We start from the raw sequence: 25,693 nt of genomic DNA on the forward strand, positions 1-25,693 counted from the left end.
ACCCAATTCAAACAAATCATTAATGTTTTTTAACGTAGTTTTCATAACCCTAAACCCCAAAACAAAACTTCTTATTGCTGATTTTTGTTAGTTAGTTCTCAAAGGCAATGGTTTTAACTTCACATGAGAAAAAAGCAAAAGACAAAGAGTGGTGAAAGACAAAAAGAGGGTGAAAAGAAACAAGGAGAGGAATAGGCCCACGTGGCACTCCGTCTAGAATCCCTTGACTTTAAGGACGCTCTCTCGCACTCTATTCCCAATCAATTGTTTCCCTCTTTTAAAAATCTTAGTCTCCAAGAAATTAGAGAGCACCATCACCTTCAAGCTAAACGTGTTGTGATTGTGAAGAACAAAGCCTCTGCTACACCCTCCTTCCCTTTCAAAACCAACCACACAAACACTCATTATTTCTGTAAAATGTTTGATTCACCAAGAGACCAACAACCCACCATTTCTTTTCCTCTGTCGAATGAAAAAGGACACATAACATCTCATAGTTATCACACTTGGGGAGCCACAAACTCTGCCTTAGTAGCTTCTAAGAAACCATCAAAAAGCTACAAAAATTGTCACAGCTGCAACGACATGGAAGTGCAATTCGGAACAGGATCAAAGGTGGATGATGAGTCTGGCATGTGTTCCCCTCCTTTGTGGTCCACAAGTCCATCAAAGAGTCCCCATCACCGCAAAAACTACTACCGGTGCCTTTCCCCTGCATCCAAGACTCAAGCCATTGCAAGAGGCCAAAGGGAGCTCATGGAAATGGTTAAGAACATGCCTGAGTCAAGCTACGAGCTTTCTCTCAAAGATCTGGTGGAACACCCCAGAGTTGAACTTGGACAAGAGAAAGGGGTGAAAGGGGTTAAAGGGGTGAAAGGGGCAGAGGAGAGGAAATTGAACAACAAAAATGCGCATGCTAGAATGGTTGATAAGAAGGGTCAGGTGAAGAGAAGTGGGAAAATTGACAGTGGAGGGTTTTATTTGAAACTGGTGTTTCCAATTTCTCTGGGATCCAAAAAGAAGACCAAGAATGAGGCCTTGGTGAATAGTTGTGCAAACAAGGTGTCTCCAAGAACATCGCTTTCTGATGGATCTGCTAAGGGTGTTGATAAAGAGTGGTGGAAGAAGAGCCTTTCAGCATCTGGTGGAGAGAGTGATAGTGGTGTTTCCAGCATTAATAGTGGAAGCATGAAGAGTTCTGCTAGCAGCAACAGTAGCAGTAGTAGCAGAAGTAACAGCAGGTATGTTCAAACAAACATAGAAAATTTGATGTTAATGGATACTGAGTTTTACATGTTGAAACTTGAAACCATAGAAAATCTATTGCCAAACTACGTTGCTATTCCCAAAATGGTATGAATTTGTCATGAAAAAAAAGTATGAATTTTGCTGGAGGACTTTGATTTGTTGTGAAGCAAATTTCTAAGATCCAGTTAGCAGTTAATTGCATAAAGGAAACTAATACTAATAATGGTCTAGATTTGTATTAGTAAATTCTGTAGAAATTTCAATGTTCTTGTACTTTCCAAAGTCATTAGTAGATTTGAATAAGAATTTAAGTTTGATAAATTCATAATTAATGTAAAAACTTTTACGTTCTCAACCAAATGGTAATAATACTATATGTTTAACTTTCAGAAAAAGGTATCAGGCTGTACTTGGAAGACGTACATAAAACATAATCACAAGCCAAATTTATTGGTACATAGCATCCATGGTTTCTTATTATATTTTGAACTTTGTATGTTTCAAAATTCAGAACACCTAACTTTCTTAAAGTACAACCTTCAATAAAAGTTCTCCAGCCGCATAAACAGATACATAATTTATAAGCACACGTTGTTGGCATAGAGCATCCATGGTTTGTTATGATAGCCTAAAACCCTGTAGCTTTTAAAATGCTTTTCTGATAGTAATCACAAGAGCAAGTTGTTTCCTCTATGGAACTGTGTTTCTTGGGAAATATGTGCTTGAAATGTTCACTATGATGTCTGTGGTAAATGACAAAGTCAATGAAAGTAAACAAAAGTTGCACGCATTGTCGGTCTATTGGCCTTACTTCACGGAGGTTAAAGGGTCAAAGACACCACCTGTTGTAGTCTTTTAATTCATAAAGTTTCGTGGCGTAACTTTTAAGGTCTTTAAATCAAATCAAATGTTGCAGTGCTCAGTTGTTGGTGGATAAAAAAAAAGAGAAAAAACTACAGAGTGGTCGTGTTCGTGAGCTAGGTACATTTTTGTCGGACACCAATATTCTAATTAACAACGTAATTGTTGATTTGTTGCATCACAACAACCAAATTTTACTGTTCCAACGAACAATTAAGCACATATTGCTGAACAACAAATCATGAGTAACAACTATTTATTTGTGTGCACATATTGTTATCAGTGAAACTAACCATCACTATTTTTCGGATGCAGGCATGAAGTGAGTGGTAGTAGTTGCTGGCCTTTCCTAGGAAGACTCGAAACCCTATCACAAAAATAGAACTTGGCTGGGATGATTATGACTACAATTTTAAATTCTTATATGCAATTATAGTTTCTTGGTTTCTAGACATGACATAGCACATAAAAAAAAATAATAGGCAACGTGAGGGGTGTGTTTATGTATATTTTTTCTGAAGTTTTAACGATGTTGTATCTTTTTCTTTTTTTTGTGTTTTCTCTATATATAAAGAAGAACATGAAACCGACTCAGATGTTATTTATGTGGTGAGTTGGAGACTGTTTCTTCTTGTACCACCGTAGTTTCTCTTGACACTTCATAGATAAGATAAAAAAAATAATTCAAAATATTTTTTTTTTATTTACACCTTTATGATTGTAGAATCCAGAAGATACCAAATATCCCTTTCAGATTTTATTTTTTTTAAGAAAATACATTTTGTATAACAGAATTGGGAAAGATTCTTGAATTTGAAAACACTTTCCTCATTTTGTAGTCTATTTCTTCACTATAGACGAAAATACTTTATAAAATTATTACAATCTTAATATATATTTAAATTACTTTAGATAAATAGCTTTCATCTATTTTAACTTTAAAGAAATAATTTTTTTCATATATAATATGATAAAAATATTAATATATATAGTATTTTATAGAGTTGAATATTTGAGAAAAAGCTTATTATCACCCCTATAATCTGCAGTATTCGTGGTGTGAATTTTTTTTTTTTTTTTTGTGGACTTCGGGGGCTACTCGTAACCCATATTACCAAGTCCAATTGAACATAAAGTTCGATTTTTTTGTTACTTTTATTGGTTGGGTATTGTTTAATGAATTGATTAAGTTGTTGCTAAAAAAATCTCATTGTATGTATAGGTTGGTCCGTTTAATTAGCTGATTTTGCAGGTATGTGATGGAAGACACTTTAAGGCTTTTTATGGCACCAGAACAACTTAGTTGGAAAACTTTTCCTAAATTTCTAGTAAGAAACTTAGTACTATATAGACCCTTGTTTTCAAATAAGGATATACCATTTTTTAATTTTAGACGATATTAAATTAGATCATACGTATATAAATTATGTTGTCTAAATATAAGATATGCAACAATTTGTGAATGTGATAAAGACTATGTTTACTGTTGATTATTTATATTATATTTTTTAAGTATTGTATTTTTAATATGTGGACTAAATAATAAAATTATCATCTAAAAGTGGTCATAGACATATAAATATGGTCTAAAAAGTGAAAAATACAACATTTTTATAAATTAATAAAAAATAAATCACATTAAAAAAGTGTGGAATAAAATAATAAAAATATGGTCTTTAGGTATTTTAAATCAAATTTAATTAAAGTTATACCTCTAATATAGACAATGGTTATTAAAATGTGATTACTTTAGCTTACTTTTTTAAATTGTGGATATTTGAAACCACATTTAATTAATCGGTTGATAAAATAAATAAAAGTTATGCTTTCAGATCCCAAATATACTATACATTTTGTTTTGTTTTTCCATTCTTTAAAATGTTTTCAAATCTAGATCACAAATTTCCACTGGTTTACAAATTAAATCAAACCAAACCCTAATTCTAAAATCGAAATTCAAATTATTATTAATATTGTTAATAATAAAAAAATAACATTAATAATAATAATAACATTATTATTAGTATTATTAATATTAATATTAATGTTAATATTAAAAATATTAAAATTGTATTAAAATTTTTTTTAATGAATAGTGCTTTAACTATAATGTTTTTGAAAAAATAGATCACACGCATTTTCTATATAATATGCAGGTAAAAATGTGATTATATTTAACGTTCAAATTTTATATTAATTTGGAAAGTATTTGAAAATATTTTTATAGCAAAATATATGAGAAAAAAAAGTTTTGATAATTTATAAACATATAAAGATATTATTTCAGTGATATCCATGAATTATTATGTTGATTATAATGTTATTATTCCCAAAAATTACCAAAAGATCATAAAGATGCATATAAAGTTGATAGCAAAAGTTTTCTTATAAGCGTCTCACGGGAAAACGATGAAGTTAAAAAGCGAGATTTGCGCAGATGTAGATTAAAGAAATATCAAGTCGCTTTGAACAAAGATTTACAAAGCGAAAGAAGAATTGAAGCACAAACAAATGACACAACACATTAAAGGATCATATTTGAACATTCCATATTACATGTCTTATATGAAGAAGATAATAAACAGTATTGAAAAGGGAATATTAAAGTCCAGAATTTCCAAACGTTCAACTTTATTCAAATAAAGAAAGTATTCAAAAGCACAAATATATGTTAAAGACGTGCAAATTGCATCAAAGCAAATGTTTCCTATTCAAGCGTCTATCATGAAGAAGTTTATGAATAGACTGAAAAAAAAGTTTCAAGTACATAGACAAATCATGCTTCGACATTCAACTCTTTACAGATAAAGAAATTATTTGAAGAGCAAGAAAATGTTTAAAGATGCGAAGAAAGAATTAGAGCTAAAGTTTCCATTTCGAGCGCCTATTGCATTGAAAATGAAAATCAGCATGCCAGATTGATCAAGATATTGAAGTTAAAAAGATTAAAGCTACAATGTTCATATATGAGGAATACTAAGAAAGAATTTAAAATTGCTCACACATCAAAGACGCACAGAGATCAATTAGAGCAAAAATTTCTATATTGAGCGTCTAACGACTATAACGAAGAATGAAGAAGCACAAAACTTCAACGGTCACATTTTTAAAGACTATATAAAGACCTTGAAGATGAAGAACACAAAAAACGAATGTACACAAAACGTAAAAGAATGCTAATTGCTTAAGTGATATATTCAATTGTGTGATTAAAATAATGTTATACAATTACATATGCTATTGTATAGCGAATTGTGAGATTGAGTTGTGTGTTAAACCTTTCTAAATTCTTCACATTGTGAACCTATTGTTAATAGGTCTTGATCTTAGAGGGAGATTAGAACTTCTCTATCTTCTTCTCTCTATCTACTCTTTGCTTAAACATTGGTTTTTATTGTTTAATTCCATTCAACCCCCTTCTTCTAGAGCCAATTGAACTTTCACCAACATGTTATCTCTTTTCTTATGTATCCATGACTTATAGACCGTCTAGCTTCTTAAAAGACACGACCATGCAACAATTCATTAAAATAGAGCATTTATAAAGGCTTGAAGTTGGCAAGTTTTGCTAGATGTGGAACCCTTGGAGAGAGGCATTGAACTTTCCTATGTATGCAACTACATCAATCTTGTTTCATTTGTGGAGTATGATAAGTTTATTGGGATTTTTATTTGGAACTCAGTCTCAACTAAGGGGGAATGTGCAACTTATTCTTGCCCTCCAAACGACATGAGCGGAAGACTTGACAAAAACCATTAAATTTTCCTCAAGTTTCAAAATTGAAACTCAAGAGGATCTCTCTCAAGGAAGGTCCCGTAGTATGAGAACCTAGGAGAAGAATACTCCCATTTTAAAGACTTTTCACAAGAGAACAAGAAGACAAGCTCTAGACAAGTTCAATTCTCATACAAGCAAAAAGTGAGTTACAAGGAGGGGGTTATGCCTTTTATTTATAGATGGAGAGGCTCTACCCACTCAATATCCTAAGAGATGTAGGACTAATTGTGAAAAGTGTAACTACACTTGCATTTTCATCACTTAGGCTTCTCCAAGTCCCACATTGCTTGGTTTCTTGATTTTTGAAGAGTTTACACTAGTACAAAATATAAAAACAACGACCCTTTATTTAGTGCGGCTTTGCGCTTAAACGCATTTGTAAAAAACGCGGTGGCATTTTTGAAATTAAATTGATTTACAAATGCGGTTCTAGAGTAAAACCGCATTTGTAAATCAATGTGCACTGATTTACAAATGCGGTCATATTAAAGACCGCATTTGTAAATCATTGGCATTGATTTACAAATGCGGTTTTAAACCGCATTTGTAAATCATTTTTACCCTAAAAATTTGAAGCGTGCCACTAGTTTCAGACTTTCACTTTCTTCTCCGCTCTTCATTTCGACGTTCTTGCTCTCAGTTTCAGATTCTTCTCCGCTCTGCATTTTGTAAGCTTCGTTGGTTCATTATTCATTCATTCGTTTTCGTTCCTGACTTCGTTGGCATTGGCATTTTCGTTTCCTAACTTCGTTGGCGCATTTGCATTTAGGTTACTGTTCCATTGGTCTGGTGTTTTCCTGCTCCGCCACCGCTTTCGCCGCCGCCTTCGCCTTTGTCTTGTGCCTCTGCCACTCCGATCACCAACAAGCTTGTTCACGGAAAGGTTGGTTTTGCATTTAAATTTTTTTTAATTTTTATTTCATATTTTGAATTTATATTTTTCTGTATTATAATTTATATATAACTAATAACTAATACAACTTAATACAACTTGGAATTTATAACTAATAACTAATAATTTATATATTTTTGTGTATTTTGAATTTTTGTTTATTATAATTTATATATAATTTAATAAATTAGTTACGGAAACAACTAATTTATATATTATTATATATAAATTTGTATTATATGTCTTATTACTTTTAAATTGCATTATTATCTAAATTTATTGTTATTTTTATCTTATTACAATGTAGAGAATTAGTGAGCAAAATGTTGCAAATAGGGCACAACAAAAGTACATTCATTGCATGGGACCAACCAATGCTAGAATTCATGCTGAATTAGTAAGATACTTCAAATTATGTTTCAATATTTTAAATACAATACAAAAACTTCCTATTAACTTTTTGTTATTGTTTTTTTAATATGTAATTGTTGTAGCATGCCAAGAAAAAAGTAGGAGAAAAAGTTATCTAAGCTGAAATGTTTATTACAACTCGTCAACGTCGAGAAGGCCGAAGAGGAAAAGAAATGAATGAAGAAACATATAATATAATTGTAAGTTTACAAATATTTATGAAGTACATATAAATATATTATTTTTAATAATTAAAATTCATTCTCTTTTATTAGACTAAGCTTTAAGGTTCTATTGAAAACTCAAGTGAATCTACGGAACAAGCATTTCAATCAATATTTGGGAAAGAGAAACATGGGAGAGTATGGTGTTATGGAAAGACTATGACACCATCAACATTTAAAAAGAATGAAGAAATTATTGCTATAAGAAATGAACATGCAAATGAAGTGAGTGACATGGCAAAGAAAATTGAAGTTTTAGAGGAAATGGTAAAATTTGTGGTAAAGCAGACAAATCAGATTTAGAAGAGGATGACAAATAATATAATGACACATGTTTTAACTAAAGAAAGTAGTGGAGTGGGGCTACATTCATCTGCATCCACCCATGATCCTCATTATGAGCAAGTATATATAATTGAAAATTGTTTACTGGACTTTGAGAAATGTTTTCAAGTTACACATGAAATTGCTTTGATTTGTAATGTTGGAGGAGTACATTTAGAAGTTATTGTTTTATCCTTAAGTTTTGTTTTTTTTTTCCCGCTTGAATCATGGAGATATAAACACATACATAATCATATTAGAATTTCAATCATGTTAATAAGTTTAGTGATATGGATTGGAATATGTGGTACTCTTGATTTTGTGTTGTAAACACATACATGCAATTGTGTTACATCAAAGTTTAATGGATTTGATTAAGACATGTTAATGATTATTTATACAATTATATTTTGGTAGTTGCTATATTTATTTTATTTAAATTAGATTTAATTAGTATATATTTATGTATTTTTTGCAGCTTGAAGGAAATGAAGAGTACGAAGACAATCTTGAAGAAGAATGAACTTATTGATATGTACTAAAGAAACAATACATTATATGTTTTTTTAACTAAGTTTGTAGTTTTAACTTTGAAGACTTGATTGTTATCATTATACTTTAAGACAATTTTGTTGATTATGTCGTTTGAACACATCTATTGAAATATGTGAGATTTCTTGTTGAGTCACTTCTATTTCAATACACATTATCCTTCAATATTTTTTCTTTCTATCCTAGGCCTTTGTATGAGTAATTCTTCTAAAATTAAAGAAATGTATAGTTGTTTTTGTCAATACTTTAAGCAACACTTTTAAAATTGTGATTGTTATCAAGATTTTAGGCAACAGTTTTAAAATTGTTGTCTTTATAAAAACTGGGGTTTTACAAACGGCCACGCTCATCCAGACCACGGCTAAAAAATCATTGTCTAAACTTTAAGCCACGGTTTTAATGCTTTAGATCACGATTTTATGTTGTTGTCTAAAGTAATAATTATTGTATATAATATTCTAATGTGTGGTGATGCAACTAGCCTAAGAAAACATTTAATAATATTTTCTTACCGTATATCGCAAGTATTTTTCGTATATATCCTATATGTATTCAAAGTATTCAAAAGATGTTATAGAAAAGACAAACTGATGTTAAGTATGTAATATAAAAGAAACCTTCACGATGAGCTCATGCATTTATGCCAACCAACATCAAAACTTAAATAGCCAAGACCAGTGTAAGGAACATCAAAAGTTTGTTAAAGAAATATAAAATAATCAATTTTTAAGTTCAGAAGCTGATGAATTGTACACGTTATTTAATAATTAATAATGATTGGCATTTTTTTTTTGATGGTTTTATTCTCCACACTTTATTATTTATTTATCTTCATTAATAATTGCACCAAATATATATATATATATATTACACGTTAAAATATATTAAAGAAAAGAAAGTAGAAAATGCATGAGAAAATTACGTCACACTACAAGAAAAAATGTTGATTTGCTATCAGGATTAATTGTCTGTTAAAAACGGAATGCAAATAAGGTCGGTCAAACTCTTTCTACGTGGACTTACTCTAAGCGAATGCAAAATATTTTAAAAAATGCAATATATCAACTTATATGATTAAAAAATAATATTTTTTTTAAAGTTTTGGATAGTATAGCGTCGGTTTTGATCAATGTTTGGTCGAAAAATATTTTTTATTTATTTCAACAGATGCATCAGCTTGGCTGACACAATTATTATACGTAAATTTTTGTGTGTATGACAGGTTAACCATGACGTCAGTTTGACTAACGTTGAAAGATAAAAGTATTTTTTGTTTGTTTTTTTTGTTATTGTAATATTTTAATATAATGTAAAATTTATTGATAAATATTATTTAGGAAATATGATTTATTTATTTTTATTGATGATAAAGTTAAGTTAATTAAATATAATTAAATTTGTTTAATTGTTAAAGTGTGAAAAGTAAATTGATGTAGGATTATATTTTGATATAATTAAATAAGAAGTTTCAATATTAAAATTATTTAAAAAAATATTTGAAAAGGTTAAGAAAGAAATTAGAAAATTGAAAAATAATAATTCAGTAAAGAAAATAATAGGTAAAAGGAGCATTTAAAATAAATAAAAGTAAGCCAGGAAAGAAAATTTGATGAAATTTTGAATATCATTAAAATTAAATAAACATGTGATGATAAGTATAAAATTTAAATAAATAATTATAACTTTGCAAATGTTATACAAAATGAACCTGTATGGGCAAAGGGGACCTAGATAGTACAAATGATGGCACTTGGTCGGGATTCACCTCGAAAAGGTACTATGACGATCAAGTAAGTACTCTGTGTAAAAAATGTATGTTTGTAAACTAATAAGAGCGTACCTTACAACTCTATGAAGGGTTTATTTATAGTGTTGGTTATGGACCCTTGTTGTGATGGGCTGAATATTAGTTATCCACTAATATGTATCGTGATCCTTGATTTGTAGGGAGATATATTGGTATATAGGTATGTTGGAATATCTGAAGGATATTTGTCCCATCTTTGTGTTAATCAATATTTAGCTCATTTGTCAGAGATATTTCTCGCATAATTCGGGACATGAATACGACTCACTAAGTGCCCTTGTAACTGTCGTTACTATCATTTATTAAGTGCATTGAGATGTTCCTTGACACGATCATTCAATAGCAAAGGTTGAGACTGTCTCGTCTGGTATCGACCGGTACACTTGCCCCCTAGTCTCAAGGGAATTGTTAATTGCTGAAGAGTCGTGAAGTGATCGTTGGAATCCTCGAGGTGAGATGTGACTGTTGGGCGCATTTAATGTTGTTAGAGATGTGACACAGGCTTTTTTGAAAAGTTGTTTGGTGGGTATTGTTTGATCGAAAAGATCTGACGGTTGGTAATTTATGACGTTTCATATGCTAAGTGGCAAGAACCCTTGGATGAAGGGTGATCTAATGGTGTCGGGCAACATATATCTTATTCTCTCTCTCCTTGGTTTTCTATAAATAGTGATGCCCATCAACGTTATAAGGTTTACTTCTTACTTACTGTGTTATAGATTTCAAAGAGCTTGCTCCGAGTGTCGAGTCTTCAAACAAGTTTTCTTTCGCATTTCTCTTTCAAAAGGTTAGTAATGTCTTCCTCTGTCGAGCCTTATAATCTTATTTTAAATATAGAATCTTCTGAGCCCACTCACATCGCATCTAGTGGTGTGAGAGATGTGAGTGGTTCGGATCACGCGGTCGACCTTGCGTCTGACTGTCTGAACTACGAGTGGGTTGATCCACGCGTCTTGGATGTCCCTATTTGTTTTAGGGCTCCAACCGCTTTAGATTGTTTTTATCTAATGTGTCTATCTTGAAGCCCGACTCCCCCTCGAACACGGTGGCGACCGATAGCTGTAGTCACACTGATTGGGTATGCCACGGTAAGGGAAAATGCTCCACATGATTTCTTTTTTGTATACAATACATTTTTTAATGATTTGCGTGTTATCCTTCCTTTTGATGAATTTACGATAGGGGTCATTCAGATCCTTAACGTTGCGCCAATTACATCCTAACTCGTGAGCGGCTCTCCAAGCATTTAGGATACTCTGCGATATATTTAGGTTAAAACCAACTCCTCAATCCTTTTTCTTTTACTACAACTCTTGACCGAACACTCCAGTGAGTTGGCTATCATTGCCAAACCGATTGGGGAGTTAATAGAAATGCTAAGTCTATCCCTATTTGTCGGCAAGACTCCCGAGGAAGAGCTGGAAAGAAATTTGGCCACTGTGGTCTAAACGAATTTGCTAGCTCACTAAAAGCCATGTTGGAAGCGATGGGATCACTTGATCACAAATTGCGCCAAGTTAGTGCTGAAGCTGGTGAGGCTAAAAAAAAGGTAGTGGCGTTGAGGGTCGAGCTAGAGGCGAGAAAGGCCAACCTTGCCAAGGTGGAGAATGAAGCCGCAAACAAAAAGAAAGCACTAATGGGAGAGTTGGAGGAGTGTCAATCATTCATTCTTCGTATAAGTAAAAATTGGTTCTATTAGGGCTCCGGTAAACATAATTTTTTCATAGCGTTTCGCTTGAGGACGATCGATAAGATATGAACAAGGACATCGTAGATAGCAAATTCATATCGGTCGGAGGAGATGAAGGCGACAATATGGAAAATGCTGAAGGTCAAGGGGATAATATCGACGGTTCGCAAGACAAGCCCGAACCCTCCTTAGAAGAGGAACCCTTGTAACTTTCAAACTTCGAATTTATTTGAAAATATATCTTGGGCCCGGGATGAGGCCATAAAATAATTAAACTATTGCACTATTCAATATATGCTTTTTTATTTCAACTTTCGTGTCATTTATAATGGCTGGCCGAGCCTTTAGATTCTTGTCAATGTTGATTGCAGAATATCAATAACTCATAGACATTGTGGAAACAACATGTATTAACGCCAAGCGTTCCTAAAAGTAGAATAACTCGATAGCTTGTCTTGAGCTTCATTAAATGACAATAATTGCTGAGGTCGAACGAATTTTTTTTATATGTTGAATTTGACTAATGTAATAACTTCATATGACCGATGAGTCTTAATGAACTGAGCACAGTAAAAAGATTCCTCTTTTATGAGTAAATTCTGCTCGAAAGGGGATGATATTTTGAACCCCTCATGACTTACTTATAACCACTAAGTACCTCGCAAATTGAGTAGGCTTTGTGGGCCCATGTAATTATCTGCAAAAGTTGATTTAATTGGTAATAAGAATGAATACCTTAATTGAAAGCGCATGTGTGTGACGAGTTTGTTGGTTAGAGCTACGTTGTTATAGATTAATTTAATTGTGTATGCGTCAACTGCCATTATCTAAGGGAAGACGTTCAGTCGGTAAGGGTCGCTACTAATTAAGTGGCTACCCCGGGCGGTTGGTCGATAAGGATCACTAATAGTTTAGCGGTTGTCGTTATTGAGTGATAGTTTGTTCGGTCGGTGAGGGTCACTAGTAATTAAGCGGTTGCCTCGATTGAGCGGTTGCCGTTATCGAGTGATAGTTTGTTCGGTCGGTGAGGGTCGCTGGTAGTTAAGCGGCTACCTCGACCGAGTGGTTGATCGATAAGGGTTGCTAGTAGTTAAGCGACTGTCATTATCGAGTGATAGTTGGTGGTTAGCGGTGGTCTTGTGGTCGTTAAGGGTCGCTAGTAATTGAGCGGTTGTCGTTATCGAGTGGTACCTGTTCAACAGAGTATAGAATATGCATGATAAGAATATATAATTTTAAAGTACCTCGTTAAAATCTTCTCGGTCGAAACCCCTCATATGGATAAAATAATCGAGCGAGGAAAGAGTACATCATCTTTATTGAAAATTGTCAACCGTAGTAAAATTTGAGATGCGTGGCTTTCCAAGTTCTCGGTGCCGATTTTCCTGATAAAATTCTAGATAATAAGCTTTGTCGGCCACTGTGTCTGAAATACAGAAAGGTCCTTCCAATTACTTAAGAATTTTCCTTCATTTTTCTGTGCGTTGCTACACATTCACCAAATTAAATCTCCTTTTTATAAGCTTTGTGGTATTACTTTTGAATTGTATCTTCTTGCCACTTGATCCTTGCATGGTTCTTCCCTTATTCTGCTTTTATCTCTAAACTCGTGATAACTGCCAATGTGTAGTATTTATAATTGAGAAAATTGAACACTTTGGAACTTAATATTTTCTTAATGTCAGAAAATTACCCTAATATGAGAATTATTGAATCCGATTATATACTTTTAACCAGGAAACGAATGAAGAAATTTAATCCCAATTTGTGTGTAAATTTTAGATGAATGTGAAGCATTAAAAAGAAAGAAAGCAAAGACTTATAGATTGGATCACAAGAAGAAATAAATAAGGATATTTAAAGGAAGCATCTCGCTCAAGCTAGAACATTTAGCTCATGCTAAAATTATTAAGATTAAGTTAATGGTGCAGTATTAAACTAGCTCAAGCTAGAATTGCTCGCCCAATCTAAAAGAACACCAAAAGATTTAGCCTAAGCTAGGTTTAACTAGCTTGAGCTATATTTCATTAAATAAATTTTGGAACAAGGTTAAAACAGAAGAGAGGAGGATTTTAGAGAGAGGTTAGTGAGAGAAAAAGAAAGAAACTTTGTTCTAGGGGAGATAAGGTAGCTCAGATAAGTCTTCTTATGCATTTCGAATCAAGAATGAAGATTGAAGAAGCTATCATGAGTGGCTAAGTGCTTTCAAACTTGGGATTGAATGTAATCTACTCTAATCAAATGTATTCTTGGTGATATATATATATATATATATAATATTATTTTTTCTACTTATTCTTGGTATTTTCGTTTAATGCAAATTTCTTGATTCTATCTGATCAATAGAGTCTTGATTTTGATCCTTAAATTTATCTAGAAAGTATTTTTAAGGATATGAAATAGACGAAAATACTTGATAACTTGTGATGCTAGGAGTAGATTTCAGGATATTAACCGCATCATAATTTTGTTCATAAAGCTGGATGATTTGTTAGATATCTGAGGAATCAGTGTTTGAGAAATTGTCTTATGAATTTCATTTGTGAGGAATCAAGGTGAATGACTTTAAATTATAGCATCAAGAATGAGTAGTTTTGAGTATTATATATTGTATTATTCCAAAATATAGATGATAGAGATAGAAGCAATTCAATCCCAAGTATTTTTATTTGTATTTGATAAGTTAGTTTCGTTACTTGTTGAATCAAATCATAAATTGGGTTATTTCTAGTAAAAGTGTTAATTTGGTTATTAACAAGTTTCACAATTATTTTCTATAGTTAATGATTTTTATAACAAAACAACTTAATTAAAATTGTTCCCTGTGGGTTCGACATTCGTACTTTAAATAGTACTATATTACAGTTGATTTGGTATACTTGCCGAGGAAAATCAACAAGTTTTTGGCGTCGTTGCCAGGGAACAATTTCTTTTAAGAATTTCTTACGTATAACTTATTGAGTATTGTGAATAGATAATTGTTTAGATCTTATTCTGTTATCATGTGTTAATCCTTGCTTGAGTTGTCTTAGATATATACTATTGCGAGGACAAGTTCCTAAAGATAAATTGGAATTTGATCCAAAAATTGAGTAGAAAGCTAGACAAAATCGGAGCAATAAGAGAAAAGAAAAGAAGAAGCAAGGACAAGCAAAAGGAGAATCTTCCAAATAGAGAAAATGGCTGATAATAGAGAAAATCCACTTAGAAGGACACTGGGAGACTACGCCATGCAACAAGGACCGAGGCATTTCTCCAACATAGTCATACCTTCTGCCACCATATCATTAGAAATTAAGTACGCCTTTCTTAGCTTAATCAGTACTCATCAATTCACTGGAATGGATCACAAAGACCCTTATACTCATTTATCCACATTCTATGAGTTGGTTAGGACCACAGGCTTTGAGGAAAATGATATTGAATCTGTTTATCTGCATTTATTTCCTTTCTAACTGGTAGGAAAAACAAAAGAATGGTTAAAGTCGCATCCAAACCAGAAGTAACTAGAATGATGTAGAAGACAAATTCTTACATAGATTATTCCCACTCTCTCGATATATCAAGGTTCAGCCTGATATCTCCAAATTCAAGCAAGGGACAAATGAACCTTTTTGTAAAGCTTGGGAACGTTTTAAAGTGATGTTAAGAAGGTGTCCTAATCATGGCTTTGAAGATATTGCTCAGTTGAACATATTCCACAATGGTTTGAGGCTTGATACTAAAATGATCTTGGATGCTGTAGTAGAAAGTACAATAATGACTGTTGATGCAGACAAGCTACAAGAATCATTGATGCCTTAGCCTCAACAGATGACCAAGCTCAACATGATAGACATACAATGCAAAAGAAAGGTGTGTTGGATCTTAGTATTTCAGATGCACTTCTAGCACTGAATACAATTTTGAATCAACAAATTGAGGCATTAACCAAGCAAATGTCAAAATCGCCTCAACAGTTACATGCAGTAAATTCTTCTTCAAGTCAGAATCAAGCTCTGAAATGTTATTTTTGTGGAGGAGATCATCTTAATGGACAAGGCTCTTATCAAAATCCATCAGAGGAAGAGGTTTAGTATATGAATAATCAAGGAAGGCAAGGTGACTTTTCATCTAACTATCCAAATAACATGGCTCAAGGGTGGAGGAATAATCCAAATCAAGGTTTTGGGTGGAAGCAAGAGGCTGGATCATCTAATAGGCAAGCTCCTTATCAGCAACAACCACATTATCCTTCAATCCATGAGAGAACATCAAAATTGGAGGATTAGTATATCAGAGGAAGAGGTTTAGTATATGAATAATCAAGGAAGGCAAGGTGGCTTTTCATCTAACTACCCAAATAACATGGCTCAAGGGTGGAGGAATAATCCAAATCAAGGTTTTGGGTGGAAGCAAGAGGCTGGATCATCTAATAGGCAAGCTCCTTATCAGCAACAACCACATTATCCTTCAATCCATGAGAGAACATCAAAATTGGAGGATACTTTTGAGAAGTTCATGCAAGCCTCTGTATCCAATCACAAAAATACTGGAGCATCAATACAGAATTTGTAGACACAGGTGGGGTAGTTGGCTAAATAGTTAGCTGATAATCAAGGAAGTCAATTTTCAACCAATACACAAACCAATCTCAAGGAGCATTGCAAGTCTATCACTACCAGAAGTGGGAAAGTTATAGGAAAAGGAATTGGGCATAATTTAGTTGTTGAGGAGGAGGTTTTAAAAGAGAAAGAGATTGAAAAAGAATAGATTGAATGTGAGGGAGGAGAAAGAAGGAGTAAGGAAGATGTTGTAGATATTGGAGAGAAAATAGAAAAAATAAAAAAAGTGAAAAACAAGATAAGAATGTTCGTATAAAAGATGTACCTTATCCACATGCTCCTACAAAGAAATACAAAGAAAGACAATTTTCAAGATTTATGGATATCCTCAAAAGATTGCAAATTAACATTTTGTTTACTGAAGCTTTAGGGCAGATGGCTACATATGCTAAATTCATGAAGGAATTATTGACAAAGAAAAGAAAATCCAATGGCCAGGAGATAGTTGAATTGGAAGTTGAATGCAGTGCTATAATTCAAAAATCATTACCACAAAAATTTAGAGATCTTTGGGAGTTTCACTTTGCCAGTTACCAGAGGAAATCTCACTGTTGGGAAGGAAATTATTAGATCTTGGAGCTAGTATTAATTTGAAGCCTTTATCAATGTTGAAGAAAATTGGAGATGTAGAAGTGAGACCAACAAAAATGACTTTGTAGTTGGTTGATAGATCAAACAAATATCCACATAGAATAGTTGAAGATCTATTGGTAAAGGTAGATAAATTTGTATTCCCAGTAGATTTTGTTGTTATAGATATTAAAGAAGATGCTGAAGTACCTTTAATATTGGGAAGACCATTCATGAAAACTGTCAAAGTTATAATTGATGTAGACAAAGGAAAATTGACGGTTTGTGTTCAAGATGAAGAAGTAAGATTTACTATTTTTGAAGCAATGAAGTATTCAAATTATCAGAAAAAGTGTTTCAGAGTGGACGTGATTGATGATATTTGTTTTGAAACTCAGAAAAAATGTTTGACGGTTGAACCTTTAATGAAAGCTACCATGGGTAGTATTGAAGGCGTAGATGAAGGGGAAAGAAAAGAAATACAAGACTGTGTGAAAGAATTAGATAAGTCTAAAGAGATTCTTTATGATGCTAGTCAAAAACAAGATCTGATCAAAGAAGAAATTTCTCAACCTCAGAAGCTAGAATTGAAACAACTACCAGCCTATTTGAAATATGTATTTTTGGTAGAAAATGAGGAGAAACCAGTCATTCTCAACAAATCTCTAACAACAGAAGGAGGAAGTAGCTGCACTTGAATCAGGAGTAATAGATGAGTTTCCTGATGAAAAACACTTTACAATTCAAGAAAGGCCATGTGTTGAACATGGGAGGTTTGATGTTTCAAATCCACAGGAAACTTGAAGTTGTGCTGCTTTTTGGTTTGGGTTTAGATTAGATTGTTTAGAATCTTTGTAAAAGATCAGTTTTTAATCCTTGCACAAAGCTTGACCAATCAATTTTAAAGAAACAAAGTATTTTTCCAAGCAAAGGAAAAACAACCGATTGAATTATCGATATAATCGGTTGTTTGTCACTTAAATGGCTTAAAGGTTTTGAAATTGTCTTTTGAATTGGTTATGCAACTCTTTGACCCATTCAACCGGTTAAATCGTGATTTCAAACGGTTAAATGTGTGTTTTCATAACAGTTTTTTGAAAACATGTTTTAACTGTTTTGATGTGAGCAAAACGGCTTTAGCTGATTAAAACTGCCTTAAACGGCTAGATTTCAAGTGCTATAAATATAACCCTTCTTTCAAAGAAAAACATAATACAAAAAAATACAACAAGTTTTGATACAGATTTAAGATCAAAGAGAGAGATTAGTTTTTGAAAGAAGTTTTTCAAAGTTGCAAGATTGTTGTTCAAGCTTTGCTTTCGTAACAAGATCTGATCATAGGGTTTCCTGTTTTGTGCAAATTCAGGTGTTTTCTATCCTTGTCTAGATACTTGTAATTGTATTTCCTTTATCTGGAATTGTGTTTGAAATCCTGTAAAGACAGAGAGTGTTATGTCTTGAGGTGTTTGGTGTTGCAAAGAGGGTCAATGGATTTTGTGGTATTTCAAGGTCACCTCTTTGTGGTGTGTTGTTGTAATCTGGATTTGATTGCTAGTGAAACTCAAAGGTTGTTCTGAGAACTGGATGTAGCTCAAGAGTGAGTGAATCAGTATAACTCCTGTTGTGTAAATCTCTCTATCTCTATCACCTTACAACTGTTTGATTTTATTTTGTTTTAGCTGCTGATATAAACAACCGGTTAAATCGTGATTTTAACTCATTAAAATTCTAAAAATCAGTTTTTGTATCATTGTTTAATTGCTTTCCTTAATTGCTTATCTGTGATTGTTTGATAAAGATTCATTCTTAATCAAGTCTTTGCGAAAATCTTTCATAAACAATTCATCCCCCCTCTTGTTTAAGCCATCAATTCTTACACCATGGTTTGCAGATATGGCAAATTTTATAGCTGCATGAGTAGTTCGTGAAGATTTTGGATGGTATGATCCTTATCTATTCAAAGTTGGTGCAGATAATTTGATAATGAGATGTGTTACAAGAGATGAAGCTAAAAAGTTTTTATGGCATTGTCACAATTCACCATGTGGAGGTTATTTCAATGGAGAAAAGGACTGTAGAAAAAAATGTTACAATCTGGATTTTATTGGCCAACTCTGTTCAAAGATGCACATGAACATGTTCATAAGTGTGATAGTTTCAAAAGAACTGGAGTTATTACCAGAAGGCATGAAATAACATTACAGAACATTCAACAGGTTGAAGTATTTGATTGCTGGGGAATTGATTTTATAGGACCACTGTCATGATCATTCTCAAATGAGTATATCTTAGTGGCAATCGAGTATGTCGCCAGATGGGTGGAAACAGCTGCAACTCAGAAAGTTGATGCCAAAATTGTGATCAAATTTCTCAAGAGAAATATATTTACCAGGTTTGGTACTCCTAGAGTTCTGATAAGTGATGGAGGTTCACACTTTTGTAATGCTCATCTTCAAAAGGTTTTAGAACACTATGGAGTTAGACATAAAGTAGCAACAACCTACCATCCTCAAACTAATGGTCAAGCAGAGGTTTCTAACAGGGAAATTAAGAAGATTTTGGATACTATTTCTTCCAGAAAGGATTGGTCTAACAAGCTTGATGAAGCTTTCTAGGCTTATAGAACAACATTTAAAACACCTAAAGCTTTGTCTCCATTCTAATTGATATATGGTAAGGCATGTCCTCTTCCGGTGGATTTGGAACACAAAGCATACTGGGCAATCAAGTTCTTAAACTTTGATCCTAAGGCTGCTGGAGAGAAAAGAAAAGTAAAATTTCATGAACTTTAATAAATGAGATTCAATTCTTACCAATCTTTGAAACTTTATAAGGATCGAGTCACATTTTATCATGATAGAAACTTTTTGAAAAGAACTTTTGACCCAATGCAATTGGTGTTGTTATTTAGTTATAGGTTGAGGCTTTTCCCTAGAAAACTCAAATCAAAGTTGTTCGGACCATTCCAAGTTAAGCAAGTAAAACCATATAGAGCAGTGGAATTGGAAGATCCTGCCTAAAAAAGAAGTTGGGTGGTCAATGGACAAAGAGTGAAACATTATTTTGGTGGTGAAGTTGAAAGGTACACAACTATATTCCACCTGAATGAACCTTAATTGAATCAGGTGTCAAGCTATATGACGTTAACTGAGTGTTTGCTGGGAGGCAACCCAATGTTTTATTTTGAAGTGTCTTTAATTGTTCTTTTGATTTAGTATATGATGTCCTTAAAACCAGTTTGATATTTTAAATGGTCATGTAGGTTTTAAATGTTAGGTGAAATGAATGGATGAAAGAAAGCTTAAAAAGGTTTAAAACTATCGACAAAGACATATGAAAGTTTTAAAGAAAATTTCATTGCAGGGTAATTTTAGTTTAAGTTATGTTCTTATAGCCTAAGCTAGATATGTAGAAAAATAAAGAAATGTTGTTCAACAATTCTAGCCTGAGCTAAAATGACCTAGTCTGAGCTATAAAAATGTGTTGCTCTCGGCCAAATTCTAGCCTGAGCTAGAAAAATGTATTGCTCTCGACCAAATTCTAGCCTGAGCTAAAATGACCTAACCTGAGTTAGAAAGAATGTGATGCTCTCGACCAAATTTTAGCTAAAAAAAAACTCAAACTTTACCATTTCAAAATTCCATTCAAAATCAGTGCGCCTTATTTTCATTTGCATTGCTCTCTAGTTTTAAAACTTCTCGTCCAAAGCTTTCATTTTCATTCAAGTATTTCATCTAAACTTCCATTACCAAGGTAAATACTTCCATCTCCATAGCCATTCTCGATGCCATTTCTATTCAAGCAATTCTTCATTCTATGGTTTCATTCCCAAATTGCTACAAACTCAAAGATCCAACAAGGCCTCTACCATGGTTTTGCTCAAGCTCAAAATAATTCGTGGATGACACCAACTGAATTTAATGATTATTTATCTTGGCCTGGGCACATGAACATTTTTTCAGGGAGGCAGGAGCGTTTGGAGTTGGGACTTGAGCTGAAGATACACCAGAAATGAGAGTTGGACCATCTAGAGTAGCAACATCAGCAGATGAACATTCAAATCAAATTCAAAATGATAATTTTGGCACAGAGTTGGACAAAATCATAAGAGGAGATTGATACTTCTCATGCACAATGAAAAAAAACTGATTTTATCATTTTGTTTAACTTTAATTTCAGTATTGATTTAGTTTAAGTAGTTAAATTTAGTAAGTTAACTTTAGTAGCTTAGTTTAATATTTCTTACTTTAACTTTTATTGATTGCAAACTTAATTTAATAATATTGGCTGATGTTTTCATATTTTGTGAAATTTTATACATAGATAGATGATGGTAACTTATTTTATTTTATTTTTAAATGAATAGTCACAGTAAAAAAAATTGGGAAAGAAATCAAAACCTAGTTCTAAATTATAAAAAGGTTTTACAAACACCAAGATAATTAAAAGGAATAGATCCTTTGTTTCATCCTAAAATATTTTTAATACGACCATAAACGGTATGAAAATTATTTGCAATGAAAAACAAGCTTTTAGAACCATTTATCCATTGTCCAAAAGAAGCTCCATAAGTGCAGATAAAGACTTATAAGTGTAGATAAAGACTTTTTGTTAGCCCTCCAAAAGACAAAGATGTCATCAACATAAATAACAATAATTAGGAAAAATTCTCACTTTAGGACAAGCCATGGAAATCATTTTCTCACTAAAAAAAATTGTAATTACCTATAGCACATATCTATATGTCACAAAGAAAAACTATAAGGTAAAAGAGCAATGCTTATGGATTACCTACCGAACCAAAATTTGAAGGTAAATTGGACATAGGTAAATTGTCTACTAATTTTTTCATATTAACTACATACTTTTATTATTAATCTTATTATTATTATTATTATTATTATTATTAACCTTAATATTCCTATTAAAATTTTGTTGCAAGGGGAATTGAACATAGGTCTCTCAAGTACATAGTTATCCCAAATATTTTTTTTTTACCATTATAATAATAATTCTTCTTCTTCTTCTTCTTCTTATTATTATTATTATTTTTGTTATTATTATTATTAGGAAAAATATTATTAATATTAATAAAAATAATAATATAAGTAGTAAATATTAATAATAACTTTAATAATATTAATAAAAAATAGTAATACTATTACTATTAATAGGACTAATATTAATACTCATATTAATAATAATATATTTTTTTAATAATAATTAACAATATTAATAAAATTAACAATAATATTATTAATAATAATATTAGTATTATCTTCATTTTGGTATTAATAATAATAATAATAATATTAATAGTATTCAAATTAATAATAAAATTAATAGTAATATTAATAATTATTAATAATAATATCATTATTTTTATTATTAATAATATTTATAATAATAACATTAATAATAATAAAAATATTAATTATATTTATAATAATGTTAATAATAATATTTTTATTATTATTAATAATATTTAAAATAATACTAATGATTAATAAAATTAATAATAATGTAATTAGCTACAAATATAGATTTGTATGTAATAATTTATGAATTTATTCATTAATAATATTTGTAGGTAAAATTTTGTAGCAATAATGTATAAAATAACGTACAAAATTTATTTATGAATTTTTTTTCCATCAAATTACTTCACTTTTATATACGGAATATTTTATTTCATCATCTAGAAATAGAAATCTTATAATTATCTTAAGAAGGTGAATTAAATTTATTTTCTTATTAAGAAGTCGATTGTTATTGTTATTAGTAAAAATTGTCCATAGAATTAAGAGAAAAGAAAAAGGGTTAAGTGATCAAAATAAATGAATTAATAAGTAAGTAGATAGCTAATAAATTGTGATTGATAAATTTTGAATATTAATATATATATATATATATATATATAAATTGATTTGGGTTGAAAATAAAAGTTTTTTATGATAAACTTTTATGTTCGAAGGAAATAATTGTTGTTAGTAATGAATGTTACAAAATCGATGTAAAATTAATATTTTGAAGGTTTCAAAAATAAAATTATACTTATAATATATATTTTAAAATAAGTATATATTCATTACTTAAAGAATATTATAAAATGTTTAAGGAAAAATAAGTATTGAGAAAGGAGATATATGTCACATGTATTAAAGAAAAAAATATTTATATATTATTGATTGATGAAGATATCATATAGAATTGAAGGTGTTATAACAAATGTATAATTATTTTTTTAGTCGCTATATTTGGGGTCAATATTCAATTTAATATAATGATTTAAAAAAAATAATTTGATCCCAAAGTTTTTTTAAAAAAATTCAATTTGGTCTCTTCTGTTAAGTTTCCACCAATGAAGTTAACTGTTGGTGATGTGACGCACACAGTGACATTGGTTTAACAAAATTTTAAGGTTTGTAAATTGGGAAAAGAAGATTGAGGGAGGTGGAGGCGGAGGCAATAATGACGACGACTGTGGTGGTGGAGCCAAGGGAGGGGCACCGACTAGGAAGCGTTGACAGAACGTCTTTTATGTGAAGGTAGGAGGGGAAGAAAGTGAGGAAGTGAGGACGAATAAAAGAGCCTTTAAGAATGACGATTTTGGAGGAGGTAGTGATGGAAGAGGTCCAAGCACAAGCCCACATGCAAGCCCACCAAAGGGTAGATTTGGGCCAACCATAGAGTTATGGCCAAGAGGATCCAAGAAGACATTCTTTTACATGTTCAAATGCCATAAACTCTAGTGTAGAGTAGACTTTAATTTCTTGTCAAAATTAGCATAGGAACTTTATTTGTAATTTTCTTAGAATTAATTTTGGCACCTAAAACACCAACCTAGGTAAACTTAGAGTTTCTAAAAAAACCTCTAAATTTACCAAGGCCGGTCTAGAAAGCCCATGGAGGGGGTGAGCATAAAAACTAGACACACCCCTCCCCATGTGCTCATTTGTGCACCCATGTGCCATGTGCACCCATGTGCTTCACATTTACATTTCATTTGGCTAGCATTAGGGTTGCATTATGGTCCTCCTTAGCCTATAAAAGGAGGAGCCTACACCTTGTATTTTCAAGTTTATTGTGAGTAAAGTTATGCTGCCATTTTGTGCCAAGCTTTGCTTCTCCCTAGAACTCTAGGCTCTAAACTTCACATCTTTCACCTTTCCTTGGGCTGGCCGAACCTCCCTATGTTCATACCTATCATGCACCTTCAAGATCAACATCACTCTTAGGAGGATCTTGCACACACACCTCTATAGCTTCCGCACCATTTTCTTACATGATTCAAGAAGACGTTCATGAAATTTGCCATCAGGTAGTGTGAGTGTCATAGTGAGTTTTACGAGCGTTTAACACATTGAATTCCGAAGAGAAAGAGGTGAGAAGGGTGTGGAGTGAATGTGGATGTGGTTGGTCTCTTGTTTCTATTCTCTCACCATAAAGAAGAGAATATTGTGATGTTATGGACGTGGTGGACTCTATTGGAACAGAACCCTGTTGGGTCATTTTCTATTTTCTTGTCACTTTTTCTAATCTATCAGTTTCGTGGTAAGTATCTTCACAAAAAGATACATTTATCTAGACAAGATAAAATTATAATTTAACAGCAAACAAAACATTCTACGATTTTAAATCTGTCATGGTGTTTTCATATACTTTACTATGATTATGTAAACATAAATATACCAAGAACATGATTATGTGTTGATGGGAAGGGTTAGAGTAGAGAGTAACACAAAACTGCCCAACATTTTTTATATTCTATTTCTTAATCATTTTTTTTAAAGTCCTACACCTAATTATGGAAAACAATTATGTGGTGTCTTGACTAATCATCTACCCAATTTTTTGTTAGCATGTTGAACTTGATACTAGTGTTCTATTCTCCAAGTCTTTGACAACAACTTGTGTTTCCCTATGACAAATTACTAGATGCGCAAAGTTAAACAATATACGACAAAGTTCAATAATTTTGTTTTTGCTATTGGGATTAGATGATGATCGATGAACTAATGAAGAAGAGTTCATAATGTTGGGAAAAAAATGGATCTATCATTCCTACTCCCAAGTTATGGCTTTAGATGCGAGATACGGCTTCGTCTCCTCTGTCGCCTCCGCCTCCTCTGTCACCTCCACCTCCTTTGCCACCCCCGCCCTCGCCTTCCTCCCTCTCAATCTTCTTTCGCCAATTTCGTTCAGCTCAAACCCTAAAATTTTGTTTAATCCACGTGTGCAAACCAATGTCATTGTGTGTGTCACGTCATTAATAGTTAACGTTGGTGGAAACTTAACGAAAGGGACTATATTGAACATTTTAAAAAACCTTGGGATCAAATGGATTTTTTTAAAAACCACTATATTAAGTTGAATATTGATCCCAAATATAAGGACCAAAAAGGTAATTATACCTATAAAAAACATAAAATTGTTTACACACATGCTAGAAGTGTTTAAAAAAAGGTGACAAATAAACCCACGTATAATTCACTAAAAGAAAATTACTAGACAAACCTAATTTTAGATAAAAATAATAATTAGATACTATATTAACTAAAGTAGATATTATTTTATATATTTTTATATTATTTTAATTCAATAATTTAAAAATAGTTTATTTATTAGATTAAAAATGAAAAAAAATACAAAAATTTATTTTCTTTATTAAACTACCTAATCTCTCAATATTTTACTATTTGTTTGGCTCAGAGTAGATGAAAAATATGGTA

General features: G+C 31.9%; 1 protein-coding gene and 1 pseudogene across 1 annotated transcript; one reads left to right on the forward strand and one right to left on the reverse strand.

Moving 5' to 3' along the window:
• Positions 1 to 253: 253 nt before the first annotated feature.
• On the forward strand, positions 254 to 2,812 carry LOC137813459 (uncharacterized). The gene is made up of 2 exons (XM_068615721.1): positions 254 to 1,241; positions 2,425 to 2,812. Exons 1-2 carry the CDS (start codon positions 418 to 420, stop codon positions 2,489 to 2,491), a joined length of 891 nt encoding a protein of 296 aa, XP_068471822.1. The 5' UTR covers positions 254 to 417; the 3' UTR covers positions 2,492 to 2,812.
• A 12,540-nt stretch (positions 2,813 to 15,352) lies between these two features.
• On the reverse strand, positions 15,353 to 15,458 carry LOC137816789 (small nucleolar RNA R71; annotated as a pseudogene).
• Positions 15,459 to 25,693: the final 10,235 nt, after the last annotated feature.

This window comes from Phaseolus vulgaris, chromosome 1 (assembly GCF_000499845.2).
Source record: "Phaseolus vulgaris cultivar G19833 chromosome 1, P. vulgaris v2.0, whole genome shotgun sequence".
Taxonomy (NCBI): Eukaryota; Viridiplantae; Streptophyta; class Magnoliopsida; order Fabales; family Fabaceae; genus Phaseolus; species Phaseolus vulgaris.